At 43.9% G+C, this 24,390-nt stretch overlaps 2 protein-coding genes across 3 annotated transcripts in view; one reads left to right on the plus strand and one right to left on the minus strand.

The window, feature by feature from the left end:
* Nucleotides 1–24,390, plus strand: part of LOC137627644 (uncharacterized) — a 598,615-nt gene that overhangs the window by 321,030 nt on the left and 253,195 nt on the right. The gene's annotated exons all lie outside the window — the stretch shown is intronic.
* Nucleotides 1–24,390, minus strand: part of Rpn5 (regulatory particle non-ATPase 5) — an 89,022-nt gene that overhangs the window by 58,428 nt on the left and 6,204 nt on the right. For both annotated transcript variants that reach the window (XM_068358775.1, XM_068358776.1), the window contains 2 exons: nt 16,714–16,986; nt 10,650–10,867 (listed from right to left, as the gene is read on the minus strand). In XM_068358775.1, the coding sequence (XP_068214876.1) occupies nt 10,650–10,867; nt 16,714–16,980 (485 nt within the window). In that variant the 5' untranslated portion in view covers nt 16,981–16,986. The remainder of the gene's footprint in view (nt 1–10,649; nt 10,868–16,713; nt 16,987–24,390) is intronic.

Below are 24,390 nucleotides of genomic sequence, written 5' to 3' on the forward strand. Positions count from 1 at the left end.
TGCAGGTCAGACATAGCGAATGAGCGTTATTCGCGACTAGGGCACGTATGCATGGGAGCGTCAAAGAGAGAACAGTCACACCTGAAAAAGAAAAAGGAAGTTGCATAAGGCAATAGTTAGTATGGCAAAGCCTTTAGGAGGAGAGAGCGGATATATCGATCTCTATAAGCCAAAAGAAAAATGTGACGTACTTCACCACTGAGTGAACAGATATAGACCCCCTAACTACCCACTATAGAGGTTAGGTAGAGTTGCCACCTCGCCTTAAAAGTCTAATGACTAACCTTCGAGCTTCGCCGAAAGAATATCCCTTAAAATAACAAAAGGTTTGTTAGTGAAGGAACAAATAAATTTTTCATATATAAACTATAAAAATTTTATTTTTATTAATAAAATAAATTTTTGAATATACTTACCCGGTGATTATATAAGCTGCAACTCTGTTGCTCGACAGAAAACTCTACGTTCAAAATACGCCAGCGATCGCTATGCAGGTAGGGGGTGTACATCAACAGCGCCATCTGTCTAGCAGGTACTCAGTACTCAATGTAAACACAGAACCAATTTTCTCCTCGGTCCACTGGGTCTCTATTGGGGAGGAAGGGAGGGTCCTTTAATATATAATCACCGGGTAAGTATATTCAAAAATTTATTTTATTAATAAAAATAACATTTTTCAATATTAAACTTAGCCGGTGATTATATAAGCTGATTCACACCCAGGGGGGTGGGTAGAGACCAGCATTACTTGTTTACATTATTATGAGCTAAGTATTTTGTATTTCATTTTAGCAGTTATTCAAAATAACAAACATAAAATAAATAAGTACCTGGTAAGGAAGTCGACTTGAACCATTACTCTGCCTTTTTAAGTACGTCTTCCTTACGGAGCCTCGCGATCTTCTTAGGATGCTGAGCGACCCCTAGGATCTGAAGTATCAAGGGTTGCAACCCATACAACAGGACCTCATCAAAACCTCTAATCTAGGCGCTTCTCAAGAAATGACTTTGACCACCCGCCAAATCAAGTAGGATGCGAAAGGCTTCTTAGCCTTCCGGACAACCCAAAAACAATAATAAAACATTTCAAGAGAAAGATTAAAAAGGTTATGGAATTAGGGAATTGTATTGGTTGAGCCCTCACCCACTACTGCACTCGTTGCTACGAATGGTCCCAGAGTGTAGCAGTTCTCGTAAAGAGACTGGACATTCTTAAGATAAAAAGACGCGAACACTGACTTGCTTTTCCAATAGGTTGCGTCGATTATACTTTGCAGAGATCTATTTTGTTTAAAGGCCACGGAAGTTGCGACAGCTCTAACTTCGTGTGTCCTTACCTTCAGCAAAGCTTGGTCTTCCTCATTCAGATGGGAATGAGCTTCTCGTATTAACAGTCTGATAAAATAGGATAAAGCATTCTTTGACATAGGCAAAGATGGTTTCTTAACTGAACACCATAAAGCTTCAGACGGGCCTCGTAAAGGTTTTTAAATAGAACTTAAGAGCTCTTACAGGACATAAGACTCTTTCTAGTTCATTTCCAACCATACGATAAGTTTGGAATATCGAACGATATTGGCCAAGGCCGAGAAGGCAGCTCGTGTTTGGCTAGAAAACCAAGTTGTAGAACATGTAGCCGTTTCGGATGAGAATCCGATGTTCTTGCTGAAGGCATGAATCTCACTGACTCTTTTAGCTGTGGCTAAGCATACCAGGAAAAGTCTTTAAGGTGAGATCTTTCAGGGAGGCTGATTGTAGCGGTTCGAACCTGTCTGACATAAGGAATCTTAGTACCACGTCTAAATTCCAACCAGGTGTAACCAAACGACGCTCCTTCGTGGTCTCAAAAGACTTAAGGAGGTCCTGTAGATCTTTATTGTTGGAAAGATCTAAGCCTCTGTGACGGAAGACTGATGCCAACATGCTTCTGTAACCCTTGATAGTGGGAGCTGAAAGAGACCTTTCTTTCCTCAGATATAAGAGGAAGTCAGCTATTTGAGTTACAGAGGTACTGGTCGAGGATACGGATACTGACTTGCACCAGTTTCGGAAGATTTCCCACTTCAATTGGTAGACTCTAAGGGTGGATGTTCTCCTTGCTCTAGCAATCGCTCTGGCTGCCTCCTTCGAAAAGCCTCTAGCTCTCGAGAGTCTTTCGATAGTCTGAAGGCAGTCAGACGAAGAGCGTGGAGGCCTTGGTGTACCTTCTTTACGCGTGGCTGACGTAGAAGGTCCACCCTTAGGGGAAGTGTTCTGGGAACGTCTACTAGCCATCGAAGTACCTCGGTGAACCATTCTCTCGCGGGCCAGAGGGAAGCAACTAGCGTCAACCTTGTCCCTTCGTGAGAGGCGAACTTCTGCAGTACCTTGTTGACAATCTTGAACGGAGGGAATGCATATAGATCTAGATGTGACCAATCTAGTAGAAAGGCATCTATATGAACTGCTGCTGGGTCCGGGATTGGTGAGCAAAATATTGGGAGCCTCTTGGTCATCGAGGTTGCGAAGAGATCTATGGTTGGCTGGCCCCAGGTGGCCCAAAGTCTCTTGCATACATCCTTGTAGAGGGTCCATTCTGTTGGAATTATTTGTCCCTTCCGACTGAGACAATCTGCCATGACATTCAAGTTGCCTTGGATGAACCTCGTTACTAGTGATATGTCTAGACCTTTTGACCAGGTGAGGAGGTCCCTTGCGATCTCGTACAATGTCAGAGAGTAGGTCCCTCCTTGCTTGGAGATGTACGCCAAAGCCGTGGTGTTGTCTGAGCTCACCTCCACAACTTTGCCTTGAAGGAGAGACCTGAAGCTTTTCCAGGTCAGACTTACTGCCAGTAGCTCCTTGCAGTTGAAATGCATTGTCCTTTGACTCGAGTTCCATAATCCCGAGCATTCCCGTGGTGTTGTCCGAGTTAACTTCCACCACTTTGCCTCGAAGGAGAGACTTGAAGCTTTTCAAGGCCAGATGTACTGCCAACAGCTCCTTGCAGTTGATATGCATGCTCCTCTGACTCGAGTTCCACAGTCCTGAGCATTCCCGACCGTCTAGTGTCGCGCCCCAGCCCACGTCCGATGCGTCCGAGAAGAGAACGTGGTAGGGAGTCTGAACAGCCAAGGGAAGACCCTCTCTAAGGTTGATATAGTCCTTTCACCAAGTCAGACAAGACTTTATCTTTCCGGAAACCGGGATCGAGACCGCTTCTAGCGTCTTGTCCTTTTTCCAGTGAAAAGCTAGATGGTATAGAAGAGGACGGAGGTGTAGTCTTCCTAGTGACACAAATTAATCCACGGATGACAGTGTCCCTATCAGACTCATCCACAGCCTGACTGGGCAGCGTTCCTTCTTCAGCATCTTCTGGATGGATAGCAGGGCTGGGGGCTGATCGTCTTGTTCAGCAACGTCCTCATCAGAGGGTTCCTCATCCGAAACTGATGAGGAAACGGCAACGGAGTGGGCAACGTCTGACTCGCTGAATCCGGTCGCACTGGTGGATGCGTGACGGAGCCGGACGCAATATCATGGAACTGCTGCACAGTCTGTGAACTGTCAACAACCATGGGTGCGCGAGGAAGTACAGCGTCAACCCGAAACTGTCTAGACTGTCAGGGTTGTGCAGTCAACACCCTACCGGGTTGCTGAGGTTGACGCACTGCGTCAAAACAAGTCACCTCTGCTGGTTGTTGAACGTCCTGAACGTCAACAACCACCTCCGAGCGTCGCTTAACGTCAACGTGCGACTGGCAACCCACACTGGGTCGCATCGGTGGAGGAACCACCTCAACTGGCAGACGCGAGTAGGTTACCTCAGCGTCAACAGGGCGCACAACCGACCGGTTGGAAGGTTGTTGGCCAGAAGGAGGAACCACCTCAACTGGCAGACGCGAGTAGGTTACCTCAGCGTCAACAGGGCGCACAACCAACCGGTTGGAAGGTTGTTGGCCAGAAGGTTCTTCTCCGCATTTAAGTCCTCTATCAAGGACGCAAGCTTGGACTGCATGTCTTGCAGCAAAGCCCATTTAGGGTCTACGGGAGCAGGTGTGGCAACAGACGGGGTTAGCGACTGAGGCGGAACCATTTACCATCCCTGAAAGCCTTGTTATGTGTGACATAATAGTACAGCAAAACTTCAAAGGCTCGACAAAAGTTGAGAAGTTGACCTGTAAACAACTTGGAGCGTCTCCTGGCCAGGCGCCAGGGCGAGTCTACCAGAATTGAGAAGTCTATCTGGGCAGAGGCATGAACTCCCAAGCCGAGAACTTCTCTCGTGTCCTATCAGACTCTCGCTCTATAAGCCAGTTTAAAAGAAGGGAAATCAAAGGCTGTATCCCTAAAACTCCTCCTGGTGCAAAAACCAGTCGCCTAGCCAACGTAACGCTCTCTAGGAGAGCGAGAGAGCACTAGCTTAAAAACAACGGCTTCGAAGTAGCTAGGCCTAGTGTAAGTTCTGACGTTTAGGCGAACGAGGAGCAGCAGTTACAAGATCCGGACGAAGATCCTTAAAAAATCATCATGATTTAATTAAAGTCCATAGGAGGCTAAGCAGCTTAAGGCTCCTCTCCAAATGACAGAGTCCTCAAGGGAATAGTAGGAGGGAGAACAGCACTTTCTCATCTACAGGAACCTTGTCTGATAAAAGCTAGGTTACCACAGTGAGTCTCTCACTGGTGCATTAGTAGCAGACTAGAAGGCAACGTCATGTAACTGCTTGACAGTCTGTGAACTGTCAACAACTGAACTGTCAACCACAAAAGGTGCGTGAGGACATACAGTGAACCCTCGTTTATCGCGGTAGATAAGTTCCAGACGCGGCCGCGATAGGTGAAAATCCGCGAAGTAGTAACACCATATTTACCTATTTATTTAACAAGTATATTCAGACTTTTAAAACCTTCCCTTGTACGTAGTACTGTTAACAAACTACCCTTTAATGTACAGAACACTTAATGCATGTAATACAGTACCCTAAACTAAAACAGGCACAAATATTAAAGGCGACTTTATATCATCCGTTTCCTAAACACGCCAAAAAGCACGATAAAAAATGGCAACCAATGTTTTGTTTACGTTTATCTCTGATCCTAATGAAGAAACAAACGCATTTACACATCTGTTTATAGGTTAGTTTTTGCATCATTTATATTGATTATTCAGTACAGTATGTTGATTTGGTTATTACTAATGTTTTACTTAATTTTTCTTAGGACTTCCAAATGATATTTTTTTCTTTATGACGCCGCCTGAAACGACGGCGTCATAAAGTACGCTCAGTAAACAAACTAAGGAATTTAACCCGCATGATGAAAGTGATAAATAATGATATTACAGTAAAAGCGTTTATAAAATATGTTATTACAAATATTATTTACCGTATCTATATAAAATCATACATACGTAGCAAAGCAGGAAAACAATCTACGAGAGAGAGAGAGAGAGAGAGAGAGAGAGAGAGAGTTGTTTTACATACGTAAATGTAAATTTTAAACAAAACAAAAATAGCCCCATTTAATATAAAATAGATTACAAATATTTTACTTTATCATATTACAGTAGTCTGTATAATACTGTAAAGTTCAGTACAGTATGTTGTTGTTAAAGTCGTGGCGATGAAATTCTCACGAAACAAAAACACGCCATTTGATTACAACAGCTGATTCATTCTCTCTCTCTCTCTCTCTCTCTCTCTCTCTCTCTCTCTCTCTTTTCGTGTTATACAATACTTACATTTAGATGAAGAAACTAAAATTAGTTTTCTTAGTGTCAATTAAATACGAAATGAAATAATTAGGCCGAGTCTACATCCATTTCAATCATAGCCAAAAATAGGGCATCCGATTTCATCAGCAAACCACTATTTTTTGGGAAATATCATTTTAGTCTAGAAAACTGCCACTCTTTAAATAGTTAATTGCACATTAAGAAAGCGTGTACTTTTATTTTTAAATTTCGGGTTTGTTTTAAAAATCGAGTATTGTTGACTTTTTTTTTTTTTTACTTTTGGCTGTGATTAGATCAGCTGTCATCTAGATGCCGCTCTTGAGTGTGTACGAATACACTAACAAAGTATCATTTATACCATTTCTTAACTTATTCAAACCGTCTACAGTATACAGTTGATATTACATAAGCACCAATGTGTTATAACCTATCAAATTTTTTGTTTATTACATTTAAACCTCTCTCTCTCTCTCTCTCTCTCTCTCTCTCTCTCTCTCTTCGTGTTATACAATACTTACATTTAGATGAAGAAACTAAAATTAGTTTTCTTAGTGTCAATTAAATACGAAATGAAATAATTAGGCCGAGTCTACATCCATTTCAATCATAGCCAAAAATAGGGCATCCGATTTCATCAGCAAACCACTATTTTTTTGGGAAATATCATTTTAGTCTAGAAAATTGCCACTCTTTAAATAGTTAATTGCACATTAAGAAAGCGTGTACTTTTGTTTTTAAATTTCGGGTGTGTTTTAAAAATCGAGTATTGTTGACTTTTTTTTTTTTTTTTACTTTTGGCTGTGATTAGATCAGCTGTCATCTAGATGCCGCTCTTGAGTGTGTACGAATACACTAACAAAGTATCATTTATACCATTTCTTAACTTATTCAAACCGTCTACAGTATACAGTTGCTATTACATAAGCACCAATGTGTTATAACCTATCAAATTTTTTGTTTATTACATTTAAACCCCCCCCCCCCTCTCTCTCTCTCTCTCTCTCTCTCTCTCTCTCTCTCTCTGTGGGCTACTTTTCACTACCTCCCATTCCTTACCTCTCTCTATCTCTCTAACAAATGATATCTTTGTTGCTCCTCAAAGTTTCATTTATATTGAAAATCAATCATGATTCAATTTTCCTTACTTTCTCCAATCTCGCACCATCGGTCACATCGCGGTATTTTCGATATTTCCGGAAAATCCGCAATATATGTATAGACATGGGTTATGAAAAAAATCCGCGAAGTGGTGAATCCGCGATGGTCGAACCGCGAAGTAGCGAGGGTTCACTGTACAGTGTTCACTCGAGACTGCTTTGACTGTCTATACTGAGCAGTCAAAACAACTCTAGAATGCGGAGGTTGACGCACCGCGTCAAAACAAAACAACTTAGACTGTTGTTGTACCTCGCGAACGTCAACGGAAGGTTCCGTGCGTTACTGAACGTCAACATGCGGCTGGCAGGGTACACTGGAACGCATGGGTGGCGGGACTCTCTCAGCTGGAGTGCGGCAGAAGGTCGCCTCAGCGTCCACAGGACGCACAACCGTGGTTGGTTGTAGGCTAGAGGTTGGTGCAGTGTCAACCTTCTCCGCACGAAAGTCCCGCATCAATGACGTTAACTGAGACTGCATGGTCTGCAGCAAAGACCACTACAGGAGCAGGTGCGGCAACAGACGGTGTGACTGCCTGATGCGGTACCCGCTTTGCCTCTCTTAGGAGGTGAGCAGTCGTCAGAAGACTGCAGCGAGTCCGAACTGACCCAGTGGCTACAACTGGGCCGTTGGACTTGCGCGGAAGGGACCAACTTGCGCTTAATAAGCTGCGAGACCTTGGTCCATGGTTTCTTACGGGAAACCTCTTCCGCAGACGAGAAATAAATGGGCTCTCTCGTCTTTGTGTGGGTGGGGCGATCTTGGGTAGATACGCCCGAAACCACGGAGGGAAACGTCTGTTCGTTGATCAAGGCCTGACGAACCCATAAGTCGTTCGACATTACTTCTCCCCTGGGCTTGGGAGCTTGCAAGAGGTCCCGGACTAGGTGAACGACAGGCACGAACAGACGAACCCTCGGACGCAACACTGTAACACTTTGCGCATATCACTTTATCACTTTGATTTTCTGTTTTGCACTTATTTCACTGAAATCGAAACTTTTACTGATTTCTACCTGAAACACGCAATTCTACCCTCATTAAAAGGTAGTGATTGCGAAATCAGTCGTATAATGCAGCTCATTAATACTAGCAAAAAACAGAAAACATATATAAAGATAAAAAATTCAGTGGCTGGGAAAGAGACTAAACACTAGTTCAAATAAACTACGTTTACAATCTCTCACCGCACATAGCCTGGGGACAAGAATAAAACCCTAGAAACGTTTTACCTTCTTCCCCGTACAGCGACTAGGGACGAGAGTAACACGAGAACAACGTTACCCGCTTGAACGGAACGTTTTCTCTCCTCTCTCTCCCTCCGTCTCTATCTCTCTCTCTCTTTCTCTCTTGATTTCGCACCTAAGAGAAGAGCCCAATTATATATCGTCAAAAAAAAACATGTTATTTGACTAAAGGAAAAAAAACTGAAAGGTTTTCCAATAAAAAGTTCCTTTAATTTAGAATTTAAAACATTTAAGCTAAGAAAGAATGAACAAAACGTCAGAATCGATTTACTCTTACTGCAAAGTGAAACCGTGATACACTCTCTCTCTATCGTAACGATAGAGCGCATGTTGAACGTCCTGAACGTCAACAACTGCGTAGTCTAAAAAACTAAACGTTAGTTCATCTTTGAAAACAGTACGAAGACTATCAAAGAAATTCTTTCATAAAACATTAAATTTAAAAGTTTTAAATTCTTTAAAGGCTAAATACGATATAACGGGCTCAACGTTGATTAACTTCGGTTCCAAGTTAGGACCGCCTACTATCAGGAAAGGTCGCATATAAACAAAACATAAAAATTATCTTTATATGTTTATAATAAATGGAAAGTTAATCGAAGAGGCCTAATAAAGGCGGAGAGATATAAAATATATAGATCTATAACGTGTTAAGCAAAATTACTAAAAACCTAAACACTTCCGTCTAAGGGAAGGGTCGGCCATTTAAAAGTGAAAGAGAGTCCATACTCTCTTTGTCACCCTAATTAAATCTATCCAAAACGTAGTTCAAGTTTTGAGATGAAGATAAAACACCTGCATAGCGAAAGCTCAAAACTAGAATAGTGTACTTCACCAAATAGTTGTGAAAACAAGTCCAGTTAGTAACAGCGTATTAGTAGGTCTTGCCGGTAGCCCGACAGAGAGAAAATTGGTTCTGTGTTTACATTGAGTACTGAGTACCTGCTAGACAGATGGCGCTGTTGATGTACACCCCCTACCTGCATAGCGATCGCTGGCGTATTTTGAACGTAGAGTTTTCTGTCGAGCAACAGAGTTGCAGCTTATATAATCACCGGCTAAGTTTAATATTGAAAAACTTCAATAAAAAAAAAAAAAAAAAAGAGGAGAAATAAGATAGAGTAGTCTGTTCGAGTATACCCTCATGCAAGACAACGGAAGACCATGGTACAGAGGCTCTGGCACTACCCAGGACCATAGAACAATGATTTGATTTTTGAGTGTCCTCCTGCTAGAAGAGCTGCTTACTATAGCTAAAGTCTCTCTCCTACCCTTACCAAGAGGAAAGTAGCCATTGAACAAATACAGTACACTAGTTAACCCCCTTGAATGAGGAAGAATTGTTTGGTAATCTCATTGTTGTCAGATGTATGAGGACACAGAAGAGAATGTGGGATGAATAGCCCCGACTAACCTACCTCTATTCAAATGAATGGCAGGCAGGCTTGTTTCCAATAAAGAAAAAAATACTTTACTGTAAACCGTAATATCATCAATTGATAAATAACAGATTCAGCTTAGGTTAGCCTGTCACTTTGAATAAAATGCAGTGTATTTGCTTCACCATAAAGAAAAATACCTTTATTTCATAAATTCATCCTATCACAAATAATCTATTAACTTTTGTTTGAAATATAAGCAAAATTACTGTATCGTTTGTGTCTTTTGTATATATTGAACTGACTATGGTGATTAACCAAGTTGCTTGGAGTAAGCTGCCACTCCTCCTTCATGTGAAGCTAATTTCCATTAAGGATGGACATTTTTTTCTAGAAAGTCTCATGTTATTAAGGGTATATTTCCCCTCATAAATATGGGAATGACACCATATTTTTATCATAGGATACACACAGGCTATGCATATCCTTATCCAACAATATCATAAAAAGATCAATAAATATGACTCATACTCCAAGGCATTGTATGAGGTTATGCTTACCAAACAGGCAGTCCCTATTCTTTGTCCAGAGATATCAACTTTCCCCCCACCTTTCCTTTCAACAATATGAACAGCTATTTGTTCTGAATAGACTTGAAAAACAGTTATGCAAATAAATATGCAACATTGTAATTTCTTAACACAAGTGATCAAAACCGCTACTTTCATTCTTAGCAATTATGATTCGCTATTTTTTTCAGACATATCGCAATCCTAAGCAGTTTTACGTCTGTAATAAAAATTGTTTTCCCTCAATGTCAATTATTCAATAACACTTTTACGTGATTTTGGATGCATTTTAACAAGCAAAAACTAACTAGGATTCTTTTTTTTAAATTTCAAGTCCTTTCTATCAACTGGGCTCCCTCTACTATTAATAAAAAAAATTTCACCTATTTTTACAGAATAAAAAGATATTCCTATTGTCATACAAATTTTAGATACTAAAAATCTGCTGTGACCTATCTCTCAAGATTCTTTTCATTTTGCTAAAATCAGGCAGATAAATGTGAAAGGTTACAATGAACTACCACCTCCATCTAAACTTACTAAGAAATAATTTTTATTTTAATACAAAAGTATAACATAATTACCTAAGTGTGTCCATGAGTTTTAGTTTGGTTTCTTTATCTGGTGTTTTATCTACATATTCACAACACTGCTGAACCATCTTTGTCACGGCCATCTTAATCTGAGAACGCTTTTTGGTGAGCGTGACAATGCTCTCATTCATCAAATTCCATTCTCCAGCATCAAAACATATTTCGACAATGGCAACTAATACTCTGCTTGTCGAATGTGCATCTGCTCCCTGAAAAGAATCACAATTGGGAAATAAGAATTGCATTATTGTAGGAGTACAATTATCAAAAATCTAAACTGAACAATAAATAACTAATAATTATTATAGAAATTCATATTTTCCTAACTATACAAACCTGAGTCCTTTACTAGAAGTATGATTTCAGAGAAGCTGCAACTTGGCTGTTAAAATACATAACGAGGTGTTGGTAGTCACTAGCAGGCGGGGAGGGGGGGGGGAATTACCCCAGGCCCACACACTGAATTGATCTTTATCTAGAAATTGTGACAGATGAGGCAGGGAATATAATTTAAATGACCTAGGTTTGTCAACTCTTAGTTGCGAAAAATGCAAATGACTAAAAATATCACAAATTTTAAGTAATTTGTATTTTTCCAACAGTACTTACCTCGAACTACTTTCTTAGGAGTATCCGGGATCTCCTCCCAACCGACCAGAGTTTTGTGTAGTTTACCCTAGTCCCATTTTCTATGAGGGGTAACCTCAGGTGGAGTGATACACGCCCTGAGGGTCAGAGAGCATGCTTGCTCAGGTCTCGACCTCCAGTAAGTTCTTGATAGATTAGGTATCTATGAAGTCCAGCAAGGCACTCGAGGTAGGATGGGCGGGCCATTACCAGAAAGTAGTTCGAGGTATGTACTGTTAGGAAAAATACAAATTACTTAAAATTTGTGATTTGTTCCAACACGGAGTACTTACCTCGAACTACTTTCTAAGGAGACTTATACCTTAGGAGGTAGGAGTGTCCTTCAGGACCTAGAGACCGTGACGAGTATGGAAGAGGAACCTAGGTAGGAGACTAGGTTCTGCTGACCTCAAGGAAAACACGAGAAATAGGGAAAACTACGCAAAAAACCATCTTAGTGTCTAAGTAACTCACTTCTGCAAGAATCCTAGGAGACATGTCCTTCCAATGATAGCCCCCTGAAACTGCCATGGGATAGTGTATCCCATGGCAGTTTCAGGGGGCTACCCGAGTCATTTCCTGTAAGGGAATAGGGGAAGGAAGAACAAGGGGGCTCAGGAAGGAACCTGTGTCTCTTGGACTTACTACTCGCAGTTACCACTGGGTCTACACCTTTAAACCGTTTGGAGCGCGAAAATGACGGGACCGAGCGAGAACCCGTCCAGGGACTTTCTCGAGTAGTGAGCCGTAACAGTCGACTGGCTAGACCAAGTACCTGCCCTCAGGATTTGGCCCACTGCCATGTTTTTCTCAAACGCCAATGAAGTATTTAGACCCCTAATGTCGTGGGGTCTGCACTTTCCTGGAAGGGGGGACCCCTGCACTACTGTAGGGCCTGACGATCACTTGCCTTAGCCAGAAAGAGATAGTGTTCTTGGAGACTGGCTTCTTCACAGTCCCGAGGAAAATTAACAAACTCTTGATCTCGGGATGAAGTCTAGCTGTCCTCTCTAAATACTGCCATACTGCCCTTGGGCACAGCAGCAAGTCCCTCGGGTTGTCCGAGCGAGGGATAGCTGGCACTGAGAACCCTTCAACTTTGGGGTCCCAAACAGCTGGATTCTGAGTCTTGGCTACGAAGGAGGGTAAGAATCTGAAGGTAGCTTCTCGCCAGCCCTTCGAGTGTGAGATCTCGTACGACAGGCCATGAATCTCACCTACTCTTTGCTGATGCCAGAGCTAAACGAAAGACTGCCTTGAGGGTGAGCTCCTTGACTAGAATGTCTTTTAGAGGCTCGAAAGGAGGTTCCGAAAGTATCTTCAGTACCCTAGCCACATCGCCCTGGGCCACTCTAGCGGCTTGGGGGGAACACGACTGCTCGAAGCTCTTGATGAGCGTCGATATATCTGGAGGCACCTGAGATAGACCAGGAAGTCTGCTATCTCGTGAATGGAGGCTCCTAACGGCCTGATGTTCTTCGAGGAGCACCCCTTAGAAAAGGTAGCCCACTACGCCAGGTACACCTCAACTGACGAATGCCTCAGGTACTCTGACATCCTTGATGCCGTCCTCAACGGAAATCCTTCCTTTCTCAGGAGACGCTCGATAACCTCCACGCGTGAAGGCGGAGGGACCGAGGGTTTTCGTGGAACCTCTGGAAGTGAGGCTGCCGGAGAAGGTCTGGTCTGTCTGGAAGTGGCCCAGGTGGAAGGCGTGCCAGTTCCTTTAGATCCGCGAACCACTCTCTCTCTGGCCACCAGGGCGCTACCAAACTCACCCACAGGTTGGCCGTCCGTCTCACCCAGTGACGACCTGACTGAGCATACCGAAGAGTGGGAAGTCGTTAACGTCGAGGTTGTCCCAAGGGTGTTGGAAGGCGTCCTCGAACGCTGCTGCTGGATCTGGCACAGGAAAACAAAACACGGAAAGCTGTGCGTTTAGTCTCGTGGCGAAGAGGTCTATCACCGGCGAGCCCCACTTCAGGAAGAGGGTTTTGACCACTTCTGGGTGTAGGGACCACTCGGGCCCTACCACTTGACCCATCCTGCTGAGGCCGTCAGCCACGACGTTCCTCTTTCCCCGGAGAGAACCTGGCTGAAAAATTGATTTGTTCCATTTCGGCCCATTCTAGAAACTCCACCGTAAGACTGCACCGTTCCTTCGACTTCAGTCCTCCTTGCTTTTTCACGTAGGCCACCACCGTGGCATTGCCGCACACCGGAGCCACGATGCTTCCCCGGGGTAGATGGACAAACTCTAGGCACGCCCTTTGTACGGTCCTCATCTCCAACACGTTTATGTGCAGGTTCGTCTCCTCGACTTCCCATTTACCTTTTGCCGTTTTGTCGAGAAGATGGGCACCCCAGCCCTCCTTGGTTTCGTCCGTGAACAGGAGCATCTCCGAGGGTCGGTTGTGAAAGGCATTCCCTTGAGGGTGTTCGTTCTGACGTGCCACCACTCCAGGACTTCCTTCGTCTCCGGGGACACCAGGACTATCAGTCTTTGGCAGTCCTTAGCTCTCTTGGGCTGGCCCGACAGGAAGGGCCAGAGTATCTGTTTCAGGTTGTCCAGTCTCTCCACGGAGGGGAAGGCCCTCGCCATCCGGGAGTCTAGGACCAACCCTAGGTAGGTCGTCCTGGTGGAGGGTATCAGCTGGGACTTCTCCAGGTTGATGATGATACTCAAGACGTTGCAGAACTGCAGGAGCTTCGCGCCTTGCTCCCTCAGTACTTCCTCTGAGGCTGAAAGCAATAACCAGTCATCTAGGTACCGAATCTGGCGGACGCCCTGTTCGTGGGCCAGGTCTGAAACTGTTGCGAAGACCCTCGTAAAGCCCTGAGGGCTGTCGACAGTCCGAAGCATAGGGTTTTGAACTGCAACGCTTGGATACTCCATTTTACCATTAGGAACTTCCTGCTGGAGGTATGGACAAGGACCTGGAAGTAGACGTCTTTGAGGCCTATGGACCTCATGAAGTCGTCCTCCTTCAAGGCCGCTAGGACCGACTTCGGAGTGTCCATCTTGAAGTCGGTGTTGCACACGAATTTGTTGAGGGCTGAAAGGTCTATGACCGGTCTCCAGACCCCTGTAATCTTGGGAGAGGTGGATGACAGGTCTCCAGGCCCCAAGTTGACTTCTCCACAAGGAGCAGGCAACTGTAAAAGCTTGAAAATTCATCCTGATAGAAGGACAAGGTGTTTCTCAGAAGTTGGATGATAGGACGACCACTTTGACGATGTCCAAGTGAAGGGGGGGGGACAAGAAACAAAATATTGTAGTCTGCATCCATCACAAAGGACCTCTTTGTCCACTATTTAGACCTGTAAAATTGGCACGTTGCCCAAGGGCTTGACAGGACTCCCCAACCTCGTGGCCCCTGCCAGAGGGGGACGGCCTTCCCTACCAACCTCCGATTACCCTTCTAACTCATCCCCTTCTGGAATAACCAACCCAGAGTCAAAAGGACTGATTGAAGTCAGACATCCTACGCAATGAAGAAGTGACAAATGGAGGGGACGACTTAGCTCTTAAAATGTCAATGACAACTTCTTCAAAGAGGACTTTACTGAAATCGCTGATTTCGATGTCTGTTTCAGAGTCTTTGTGTCATTGAAAGAGAACACTTTGTGGATGAGTCCTCGGATGATTTCCTTTACTTCTCCACCATCTCTTCATTTCCTAGCAAGAAACTTTGAAGAGACAGTGGTGGCATTTCCAGTCTGCCTCGCAAGCTTCGCTGCAACTGTTTCCTCCTTTTGAGAAACTAGTTAGTCTGCTGGTTGGCTGACTGGGGAATCAAGAAGGTGACTGCTCTCACCCCTGAAAGAGCCATGTTGGTAAAGTTCTTGTTCTCAGGCCCTGGAAGGTTCTTAAAGGCAAAGGATACTACTGCCACAGACCAGTAATCCAACCAGGTGACCTGGAAGCTTGCCATGAAAACAGTTTCCATGTTGACAAACTTGGAGGCGTGAGCGCACATTGAAACACTCGAGTAAGGCCTCTTGTAATCTCTGAAGTTTTGTCTCAGTTTCTGAGCTGAGAAGACTCAAGAGAGCCTCAGAAGGAGTGTAGGTGCACTTTGTGCACTCAACTGGAGAAGGATCCCAAAGGAAACTGTAATCACTCTTATCACTCTTGTATGAAGGAGGGGCAGCAGGCTGTGCACACAAGAGGTAGTATTTTTTCACCCTCAGGAGCTGGGAAGCAGCTGGATACTCCCATGCAGATGCAGGAGGTCAAAATCAGGTTGGGAAGTGAGGGGAGACAAGGGGACGTCTTCCCTTTCCAAAAAGGCATCATAGGTTAGATCTTAACAGGAGGTGATGAAGCTACTGACGGTGAGGACCTGTTATCAACTTAACCATTAATCTTAGCTTAGCTGGAAGGTCTCACGTCAAACACTACTGCCACAGCAGCAGAGGCAGAAGGAGCACAAGCAGTAGACTGAAAAGTCCTAATGAGGGCTTACAACAATCTTTCCATATATTGAATGACCTCCAGACCTAAAGAGGGCCACAGCGTCTATAGTGCCAGATCCTTGGCTGCATCATTGTCAGTCCTATCAGGCTTGCCATAATGTGAAGAACAGATGTTACATTGTTTAGGGGAATCAGATAGAACGGCTTTACATACAGCCAGCACATATCAAAATTTTATGTCATCCTCCTCCTGCGCTATCTCTGAGGAGGTGGAGGCTTTGGCTTCCTCGCCAGCCGCCAGTAGCTACCAACACCTCATTGCAACTTTAACCAAGCAAGTTCCAGATTCACTTAAATCATACTCCTATTACAGGACATTGGTTTGTATCCATGTTAGAACAATTTAGTTTAATGAAAACAAAATTACATTTATTAACTCAAGTATGAATGATCTGAAGGATTTTGTCTTTAGTGAAAAGACAAAATTGCAACAAGCCAAATTATGAGCTGGACAGCCTAGTAAGAAGAGACCAAAGAGAACAGATAAACCCTAAAGTAAAGGTGAAAAAGCAATAATGGTGGGCCTGGAAAGGAACTATAAAAACCCCCGGGTACCATCTTTAGCATAAATAAATGATGTATAAAATACACTACAAGGATATGGTGGGGACTATTATCGTAAAGGCTTATGTGAACTCCTAAATAAACAGGAAAAATTAATCTGAGAATTTTTAGAAAATTCTAATAATAATGGAGGATAATTATAATGCAGAATGATTGATGGTTTTCAAGTTTCTATTAGTACAATGGTAACTTTCACTCTACTTAAAGAATGACTAAATAAATGTTACTAACATAAAATTAGTCTCGCAAAGGGAAAGCTGTCGTTTACGTAATAATAACTACAATAATAAAAATTATTGTAATTTTCTATTCACTCCTATAAACCTGGGTTCTCATTTACATAGTCTATACTTGAAAATAAAGGAGATGAATTATGAATACTTACTGTTCTTGTTTGTTTTTCCAGAGTTATTAAACTTTCCACAGCCTCCTGTACACGACCATCCTTGGCCATCTGTTTAGCAGCTGGTATTTTCTCATCACACGTGGTAGAGTAGTCCACTTCCATTTTGACCAGTCGACCTCCATCAACAATTACACTTGCTAGGGCGTTGCCCTCTACTTTATTATCAGTTGCCTTCTTTTCAGAAGTCTTCTTTTCTGAATTCTTCTTTTCAGAAGTTTTCTTTTCGCTGGATTTTTCTGGAGACATGGTTGCCTGGGTATCAAAGAAAACAAGTAACAGTAAATATTAGTCACTAACCAATTCAAGTTACTCAAAAATATTGTATGTGTACAATATTAAAAGTTTTTAGGATCCATTAATGTGGCATAGGCTCTACTTTTAGTTAGAAACTTTCAAAGTTGCCTCTTTATGATGTAAAAAATCACATTCTAAAAGGGAAACAAAAACAAGAACACCACCTTTAGTGATACCTTACCAGGAATGAAACCGGTTGGAGAGCAAAACAGGGTTGAGAAATTAGTCAAACTGTAAGCTAAGGATGGGTTGCAGTATGCTCAACCCCTGGTTGGTAAGTAAATAAGGATACTGCTCCTAGGTTAGGTTGGGTGGGAAATCTTTGGTTAGGTGGCATTCTTGTGTTAGTTTCCCTTTTAAAATATAGTTTTCCATTAATAACTTGTGTGAATGTAATTCATTGGGACAGGCGTAAACTTTCTTATAATTGTCAAATCAATTATCTTAATAGGGAAAAGGTGGTTTATCTTGGTCTGAAATTTATGATTTACAAAATGTTATGATTTGGTGTTACTTTGGTAGGAGTGAAACCAGTTGGGAAGCAAAGACAGGGTTGAAACTTAGTTTTACGGTAAGCTAAGGATGTGGTAGCCTGTGTGTGTGTGTGTGTGTGTGGAAGGGGTGTAAGGGGGAGGGGGGTTATAAGGGGGGAGGGGGGCTATATGGGGGAGGGGGTTATAAGGGGGAAGGGGGGCTATATGGGGGAGGGGGTTATAAGGGGGGAGGGGGGCTATAAGGGGGAGGGGGGCTATAAGGGGGAGGGGGGCTATAAGGGGGGAGGGGGGCTATAAGGGGGAGGGGGGGTTATAAGGGGGAGGGGGGTTATAAGGGGGGAGGGGGGCTATAAGGGGGAGGGGGGGCTATAAGGGGGAGGGGGGGTTATAAGGGGGAGGGGGGGTTATAAGGGGGAGGGGGGGTTATAAGGGGGAGGGGGGGGTTATAAGGGGTGGTGTAACCCTCCACAGTACGTAAGGATACAGCTCATACGTTAGATTAGGTTGGAAACCTTTGGACAGATGGTGTTCCTTTATTTTTTCCATTTCAAATGGGTTAATATATATGATAGTGTACTTTAATTACTACCAAAATTGGAATTCGCTATAAGAATTGAACGATTGACGGCTAGTTTGACATTTTTCTCTTTATGTTTAACAGGGGCTGGGGCATAGCTTACCTATCGGTCAATTACAATGTGAAGTCTATTTCACACTCTGATTATGAGTTACTGCATATGCGTTGTTTGAATTCAATTTTGCCTGATGTTCTCTTTTCTGTATGACATAACCATTACCTGGCTAATCTAACCAATTAGAAGCTTCCAAATATTTTTGCACAAGTTCCTGAATAATATTCTAAACAAGCCATTTTTTTCCCCTACCCTCCCCTTCAGTTCCAGCAAGATTACCTACACAAGAGGATGTCTCTAAAAAAAATACAATCTATTTCAAAATTTAGAGTAATTTCATACATTTCAGCAATTATGTTGAAAACGCTCTCCATTCAGTATATAGCTATTGGTGCTTTATGTGGAAGTAAAAATTAATCCCAAAATAATGACTCAAAAGATCTGGGTGTGCAGCATATAATTTATTGTACGACAGAAAATAGGAGCAGTGAGGAAATGTTAATTTTGAGAATGTAGCGAGTCACAGCTGAGCAAAAAACCATTAAAAGGATGTATTGTGAATCATAAATAATTATGATACTTTAATTTCCAGCCACTTAAATGAGCCACATATTTTTCTAACTGGTTATCTTGTGTTCATTATGCATTTCTGACAAACATTATTACTGCAAAGCACTCATTTTTGGTTTCCCCACCCAAACACTAATTTCTCCACTACAGTAATTGTTTTTGTAAGGTGGTAGGAAACCTCATGAATGGGTGGTATGCCCCAATATTCATGGTCAGAAATGTATAAAACACATGATAGTGAGTACAAAAATTATACGGTTCGCATATTTAGCTAGAAATAAGAGTATCATATATTTAACTTAAGATTAATGAGGTGGAATCATTTAGATATTTAGGAACTATGATCTCTAATACAGGATCTTTAGAATTTGAGTTTAATGAAAGATTGAAAAGAGCAAATTAGACAATGGCTAAGTAGGTAGTAGGTTGGCCAGGGCACCAGCCACCCGTTGAGATACTACCGCTAGAGAGTTATGGGGTCTTTTGACTGGCCAGACAGTACTACATTGGATCCTCCTCTCTGGTTACGGTTCATTTTCCCTTTGCCTACATACACACTGAATAGTCTGGCATATTCTTTATATATTCTCCTCTATCCTCATACACCTGACAACACAGATTACCAAACAATTCTTCATCACCCAAGGGGTTACTGCACTGTAATTGTTCAGTGCCACTTTCCTCTTGGTAAGGGTAGAAGAGACTCTTTAGCTATGGTAAGCAGCTCTTCTAGGAGAAGGACACTCCAAAATCAAACCACTGTTCTCTAGTCTTGCGTAGTGCCATAGCCTCTGTACCATGGCCTTTCACTGTCTTGGGTTAGAGTTCTCTTGCTTGAGGGTACACTCGAGCACACTCTCCTATCTTATTTCTCTTCCTCTTGTTTTGTTAAAGTTTTTATAGTTTATATAGGAGATATTTATTGTTGTTACTCTTCTTAGAATATTTTATTTTCCTTTTTTCCTTTCCGCACTGAGCTATTTTCCCTGTTGGAGCACCTGGGCTTATAGCATACTGCTTTTCCAACTAGGGTTGTAGCTTAGTAAGTAATAATAATAATAATAATAATAATAAGTAAAATTTGGAAATTAAATTTCCTGAAATTACATATAAAAATGTTATTTTCATTAGTAAAATAAATTTTTGAATATACTTACCCGATGATCATGTAGCTGTCAACTCCGTTGCCCGACAGAAATCTACGGTCGGGATACGCCAGCGATCGCTATCCAGGTGGGGGTGTACTCTACAGCGCCATCTGTGGTCAGGTACTCAAGTACTTCTTGTCAACAAGAACTCAATTTTCTCCTCGGTCCACTGGTTCTCTATGGGGAGGAAGGGAGGGTCCTTAAATTCATGATCATCGGGTAAGTATATTCAAAAATTTATTTTACTAATGAAAATAACATTTTTCAATATTAATCTTACCCAATGATCATGTAGCTGATTCACACCCAGGGTGGTGGGTGGAGACCAGCATACATGTTAACAAAGAAGCTAAGTATCCCGTATTTCATTTTATTAGTTATTCAAAATAACAAACATAATATAAATAAGTACTGTACCTGGTAAGGAAGTCGACTTGAACCATTACTCTGCCTTTATTAAGTACGTCTTCCTTACTGAGCGTAGCGGTCCTCTTAGGATGCTGAACGACTCTTAGGTGCTGAAGTATAAAGGGCTGCAACCCATACTAAAGGACCTCATCACAACCTCTAACCTAGGCGCTTCTCAGGAAAGAATTGACCACCCGCCAAATCAACCAGGATGCGGAAGGCTTCTTAGCCGACCGTACAACCCAAAAACAACAATAAAAAGTATTCAAGAGAAAGGTTAAAAAGGTTATGGGATTATGGGAATGTAGTGGCTGAGCCCTCACCTACTACTGCACTCGCTGCTACGAATGGTCCCAGGGTGTAGCAGTTCTCGTAAAGAGACTGGACATCTTTGAGATAGAATGATGCGAACACTGACTTGCTTCTCCAATAGGTTGCATCCATAACACTCTGCAGAGAACGGTTCTGTTTGAAGGCCACTGAAGTAGCCACAGCTCTCACTTCATGTGTCCTTACCTTCAGCAAAGCAAGGTCTTCTTCCTTCAGATGAGAATGTGCTTCTCTAATCAGAAGCCTGATGTAGTAAGAAACTGCGTTCTTAGACATTGGTAGAGAAGGCTTCTTGATAGCACACCATAAGGCTTCTGATTGTCCTCGTAAAGGTTTTGACCTTCTTAGATAGTACCTAAGAGCTCTAACTGGGCAAAGTACTCTCTCCAGTTCGTTCCCCACCAAGTTGGACAGGCTTGGGATCTCGAACGACTTAGGCCAAGGACGTGAAGGAAGCTCGTTTTTAGCCAAAAAACCGAGCTGCAAGGAACATGTAGCCGTTTCAGATGTGAAACCTATGTTCCTGCTGAAGGCGTGGATCTCACTTACTCTTTTAGCTGTTGCTAAGCACACGAGGAAAAGAGTTTTTAATGTGAGGTCCTTAAAAGAGGCTGATTGGAGCGGTTCAAATCTTGATGACATAAGGAACCTTAGGACCACGTCTAGATTCCAGCCTGGAGTGGACAACCGACGTTCCTTTGAGGTCTCAAAAGACCTAAGGAGGTCCTGTAGATCTTTGTTGGTGGAAAGATCCAAGCCTCTGTGGCGGAAAACCGCTGCCAACATACTTCTGTAACCCTTGATCGTAGGAGCTGATAGGGATCTTACGTTCCTTAGATGTAACAGGAAGTCAGCAATCTGGGTTACAGTGGTACTGGTTGAGGTAACTGCATTGGCCTTGTACCAGCTTCGGAAGACTTCCCATTTAGACTGATAGACTCTGAGAGTGGATGTCCTCCTTGCTCTGGCAATCGCTCTGGCTGCCTCCTTCGAAAAGCCTCTAGCTCTTGAGAGTCTTTCGATAGTCTGAAGGCAGTCAGACGAAGAGCGTGGAGGTTTGGGTGTACCTTCTTTACGTGAGGTTGACGCAGAAGGTCCACTCTTAGAGGAAGAGTCCTGGGAACGTCGACCAGCCATTGCAGTACCTCTGTGAACCATTCTCTCGCGGGCCAGAGGGGAGCAACCAATGTCAGCCGTGTCCCTTTGTGAGAGGCGAATTTCTGAAGTACCCTGTTGACAATCTTGAACGGCGGGAATGCATACAGGTCGAGATGGGACCAATCCAGCAGAAAGGCATCCACGTGAACTGCTGCTGGGTCTGGAATCGGAGAACAATACAACGGGAGCCTCTTGGTCATCGAGGTAGCGAACAGATCTATGGTTGGCTGACCCCACAGGGCCCAAAGTCTGCTGCAAACATTCTTGTGAAGGGTCCACTCTGTGTGGATGACCTGACCCTTCCGGCTGAGGCGATCTGCCATGACATTCATATCGCCCTGAATGAACCTCGTTACCAGCGTGAGCTTTCGATCTTTTAACCAAATGAGGAGGTCCCTTGCGATCTCGAACAACTTCCTCGAATGAGTCCCTCCCTGCTTGGAGATGTAAGCCAAGGCTGTGGTGTTGTCGGAGTTCACCTCCACCACCTTGTTTAGCTGGAGGGACCTGAAGTTTATCAAGGCCAGATGAACCGCCAACAACTCCTTGCAATTGATGTGAAGTGTCCTTTGCTCCTGATTCCATGTTCCCGAGCATTCCTGTCCGTCCAATGTCGCACCCCAGCCCGTGTCTGATGCGTCCGAGAAGAGACGGTGGTCGGGGGTCTGAACAGCCAAAGGTAGACCTTCCTTGAGAAGAATGCTGTTCTTCCACCACGTTAGAGTAGACCTCATCTCTTCGGAAACAGGAACTGAGACCGCCTCTAGCGTCATGTCCTTTATCCAGTGAGCAGCTAGATGATACTGAAGGGGGCGGAGGTGGAGTCTCCCTAACTCGATGAACAGGGCCAGCGATGAAAGTGTCCCTGTTAGACTCATCCACTGCCTGACTGAGCATCGGTTCCTTCTCAGCATGCTTTGGATGCATTCTAGGGCTTGGTTGATCCTTGGGGCCGACGGAAAAGCCCGAAAAGCTCGACTCTGAATCTCCATACCCAGGTAGACAATGGTCTGAGATGGGACGAGCTGGGACTTCTCTAAATTGACCATGAGGCCCAGTTCCTTGGTCAGATCCATAGTCCATCTGAGATTCTCCAGACAGCGACGACTTGTGGGAGCTCTTAAAAGCCAGTCGTCTAAATAGAGGGAGGCTCTGATGTCTGCCAAGTGAAGGAATTTCGCAATATTCCTCATCAGTCTGGTAAACACAAGAGGTGCCGTGCTTAGGCCAAAGCACAGGGCTTGGAACTGGTACACAACCTTTCCAAAGACGAATCTTAGGAAAGGTTGGGAGTCTGGATGGATGGGGACGTGAAAGTATGCGTCTTTCAGGTCTAACGAGACCATCCAGTCCTCCTGCCTGACCGCTGCTAGGACCGACTTCGTCGTCTCCATCGTGAACGTCTGCTTGGTGACAAAAGCATTGAGAGCACTGACGTCCAGCACCGGTCTCCAACCTCCTGTCTTCTTGGCTACCAGGAAGAGACGGTTGTAAAAGCCCGGGGATTGATGATCCCGGACTATGACCACCGCTTCCTTTTGTAGCAAGAGCGACACCTCTTGTTGCAACGCTAGCCTCTTGTCCTTCTCCTTGTAGTTGGGAGAGAGGTTGATGGGAGATGTAGCTAGAGGGGGATTGCGGCAGAACGGAATTCTGTATCCCTCCCTTAGCCACTTCACAGACTGAGCGTCTGCACCTCTGCTCTCCCAAGCTTGCCAGAAGGTCTTGAGTCTGGCTCCTACTGCTGTCTGGAGAGGAAGGCAGTCAAAACTTGCCTTTTGCGGACTTGGAACCCTTCTTAGACTTGCCACGGTGACTGTCTGCACGGGAACCTCCTCTGCTGGAGGTTCTGCCACGAAAGGGCGGGATGAACCTAGAAGCAGGTGTGTCAACTGCTGCAGGGCGGAAGGGTCTAGGCACGGAAGGTAAGGTTTTAGCCTTACGTGCAGAAGAAGCCATCAGATCATGAGTATCCTTCTGGATAAGTGAGGCAGCCATCCCCTTAATCAACTCCTCCAGAAACAGACACTTGGAGAGAGGAGCAAACAACAACTCTGACTTCTGGCAAGGAGTGATACCAGCAGATAAGGAGCAAAGATGTTCTCTCTTCTTGAGGACTCCTGATACATATGAAGCCGCAAGTTCACCAGACCCATCCCGAATTGCCTTGTCCATGCTAGACATGATCAGCATGGCCGAGTCCTTATCTGAAGGGGAAGTCTTCCTGCTTAAGGCTCCCAAACACCAATCGAGGAAGTTGAATATCTCGAAGGCACGAAAGACTCCCTTCAACAGATGATCTAAATCGGAAAAGGACCAGCAGATCTTCGAACGTCTCATAGCCAACCTGCGGGGAGAGTCAACCAGACTTGAGAAGTCGGCCTGGGCCGAGGCAGGAACCCCCAAGCCGGGTTCCTCTCCCGTGGCATACCAGACGCTCGACTTAGAAGCAAGCTTGGGAGGAGGAAACACAAAAGAGGTCCTTCCCAGTTGCTTCTTTGAATGCAACCAGTCCCCCATAACCCTCAAAGCTCTCCTAGATGATCTGGCGAGAACAAGCTTGGTGAAGGCAGGCACAGCAGACTGCATGCCCAGAGCAAACTCGGAGGGAGGAGAACGAGG

This window comes from Palaemon carinicauda, chromosome 35, assembly GCF_036898095.1.
Source record: "Palaemon carinicauda isolate YSFRI2023 chromosome 35, ASM3689809v2, whole genome shotgun sequence".
In the NCBI taxonomy this organism is placed as follows: Eukaryota; Metazoa; Arthropoda; class Malacostraca; order Decapoda; family Palaemonidae; genus Palaemon; species Palaemon carinicauda.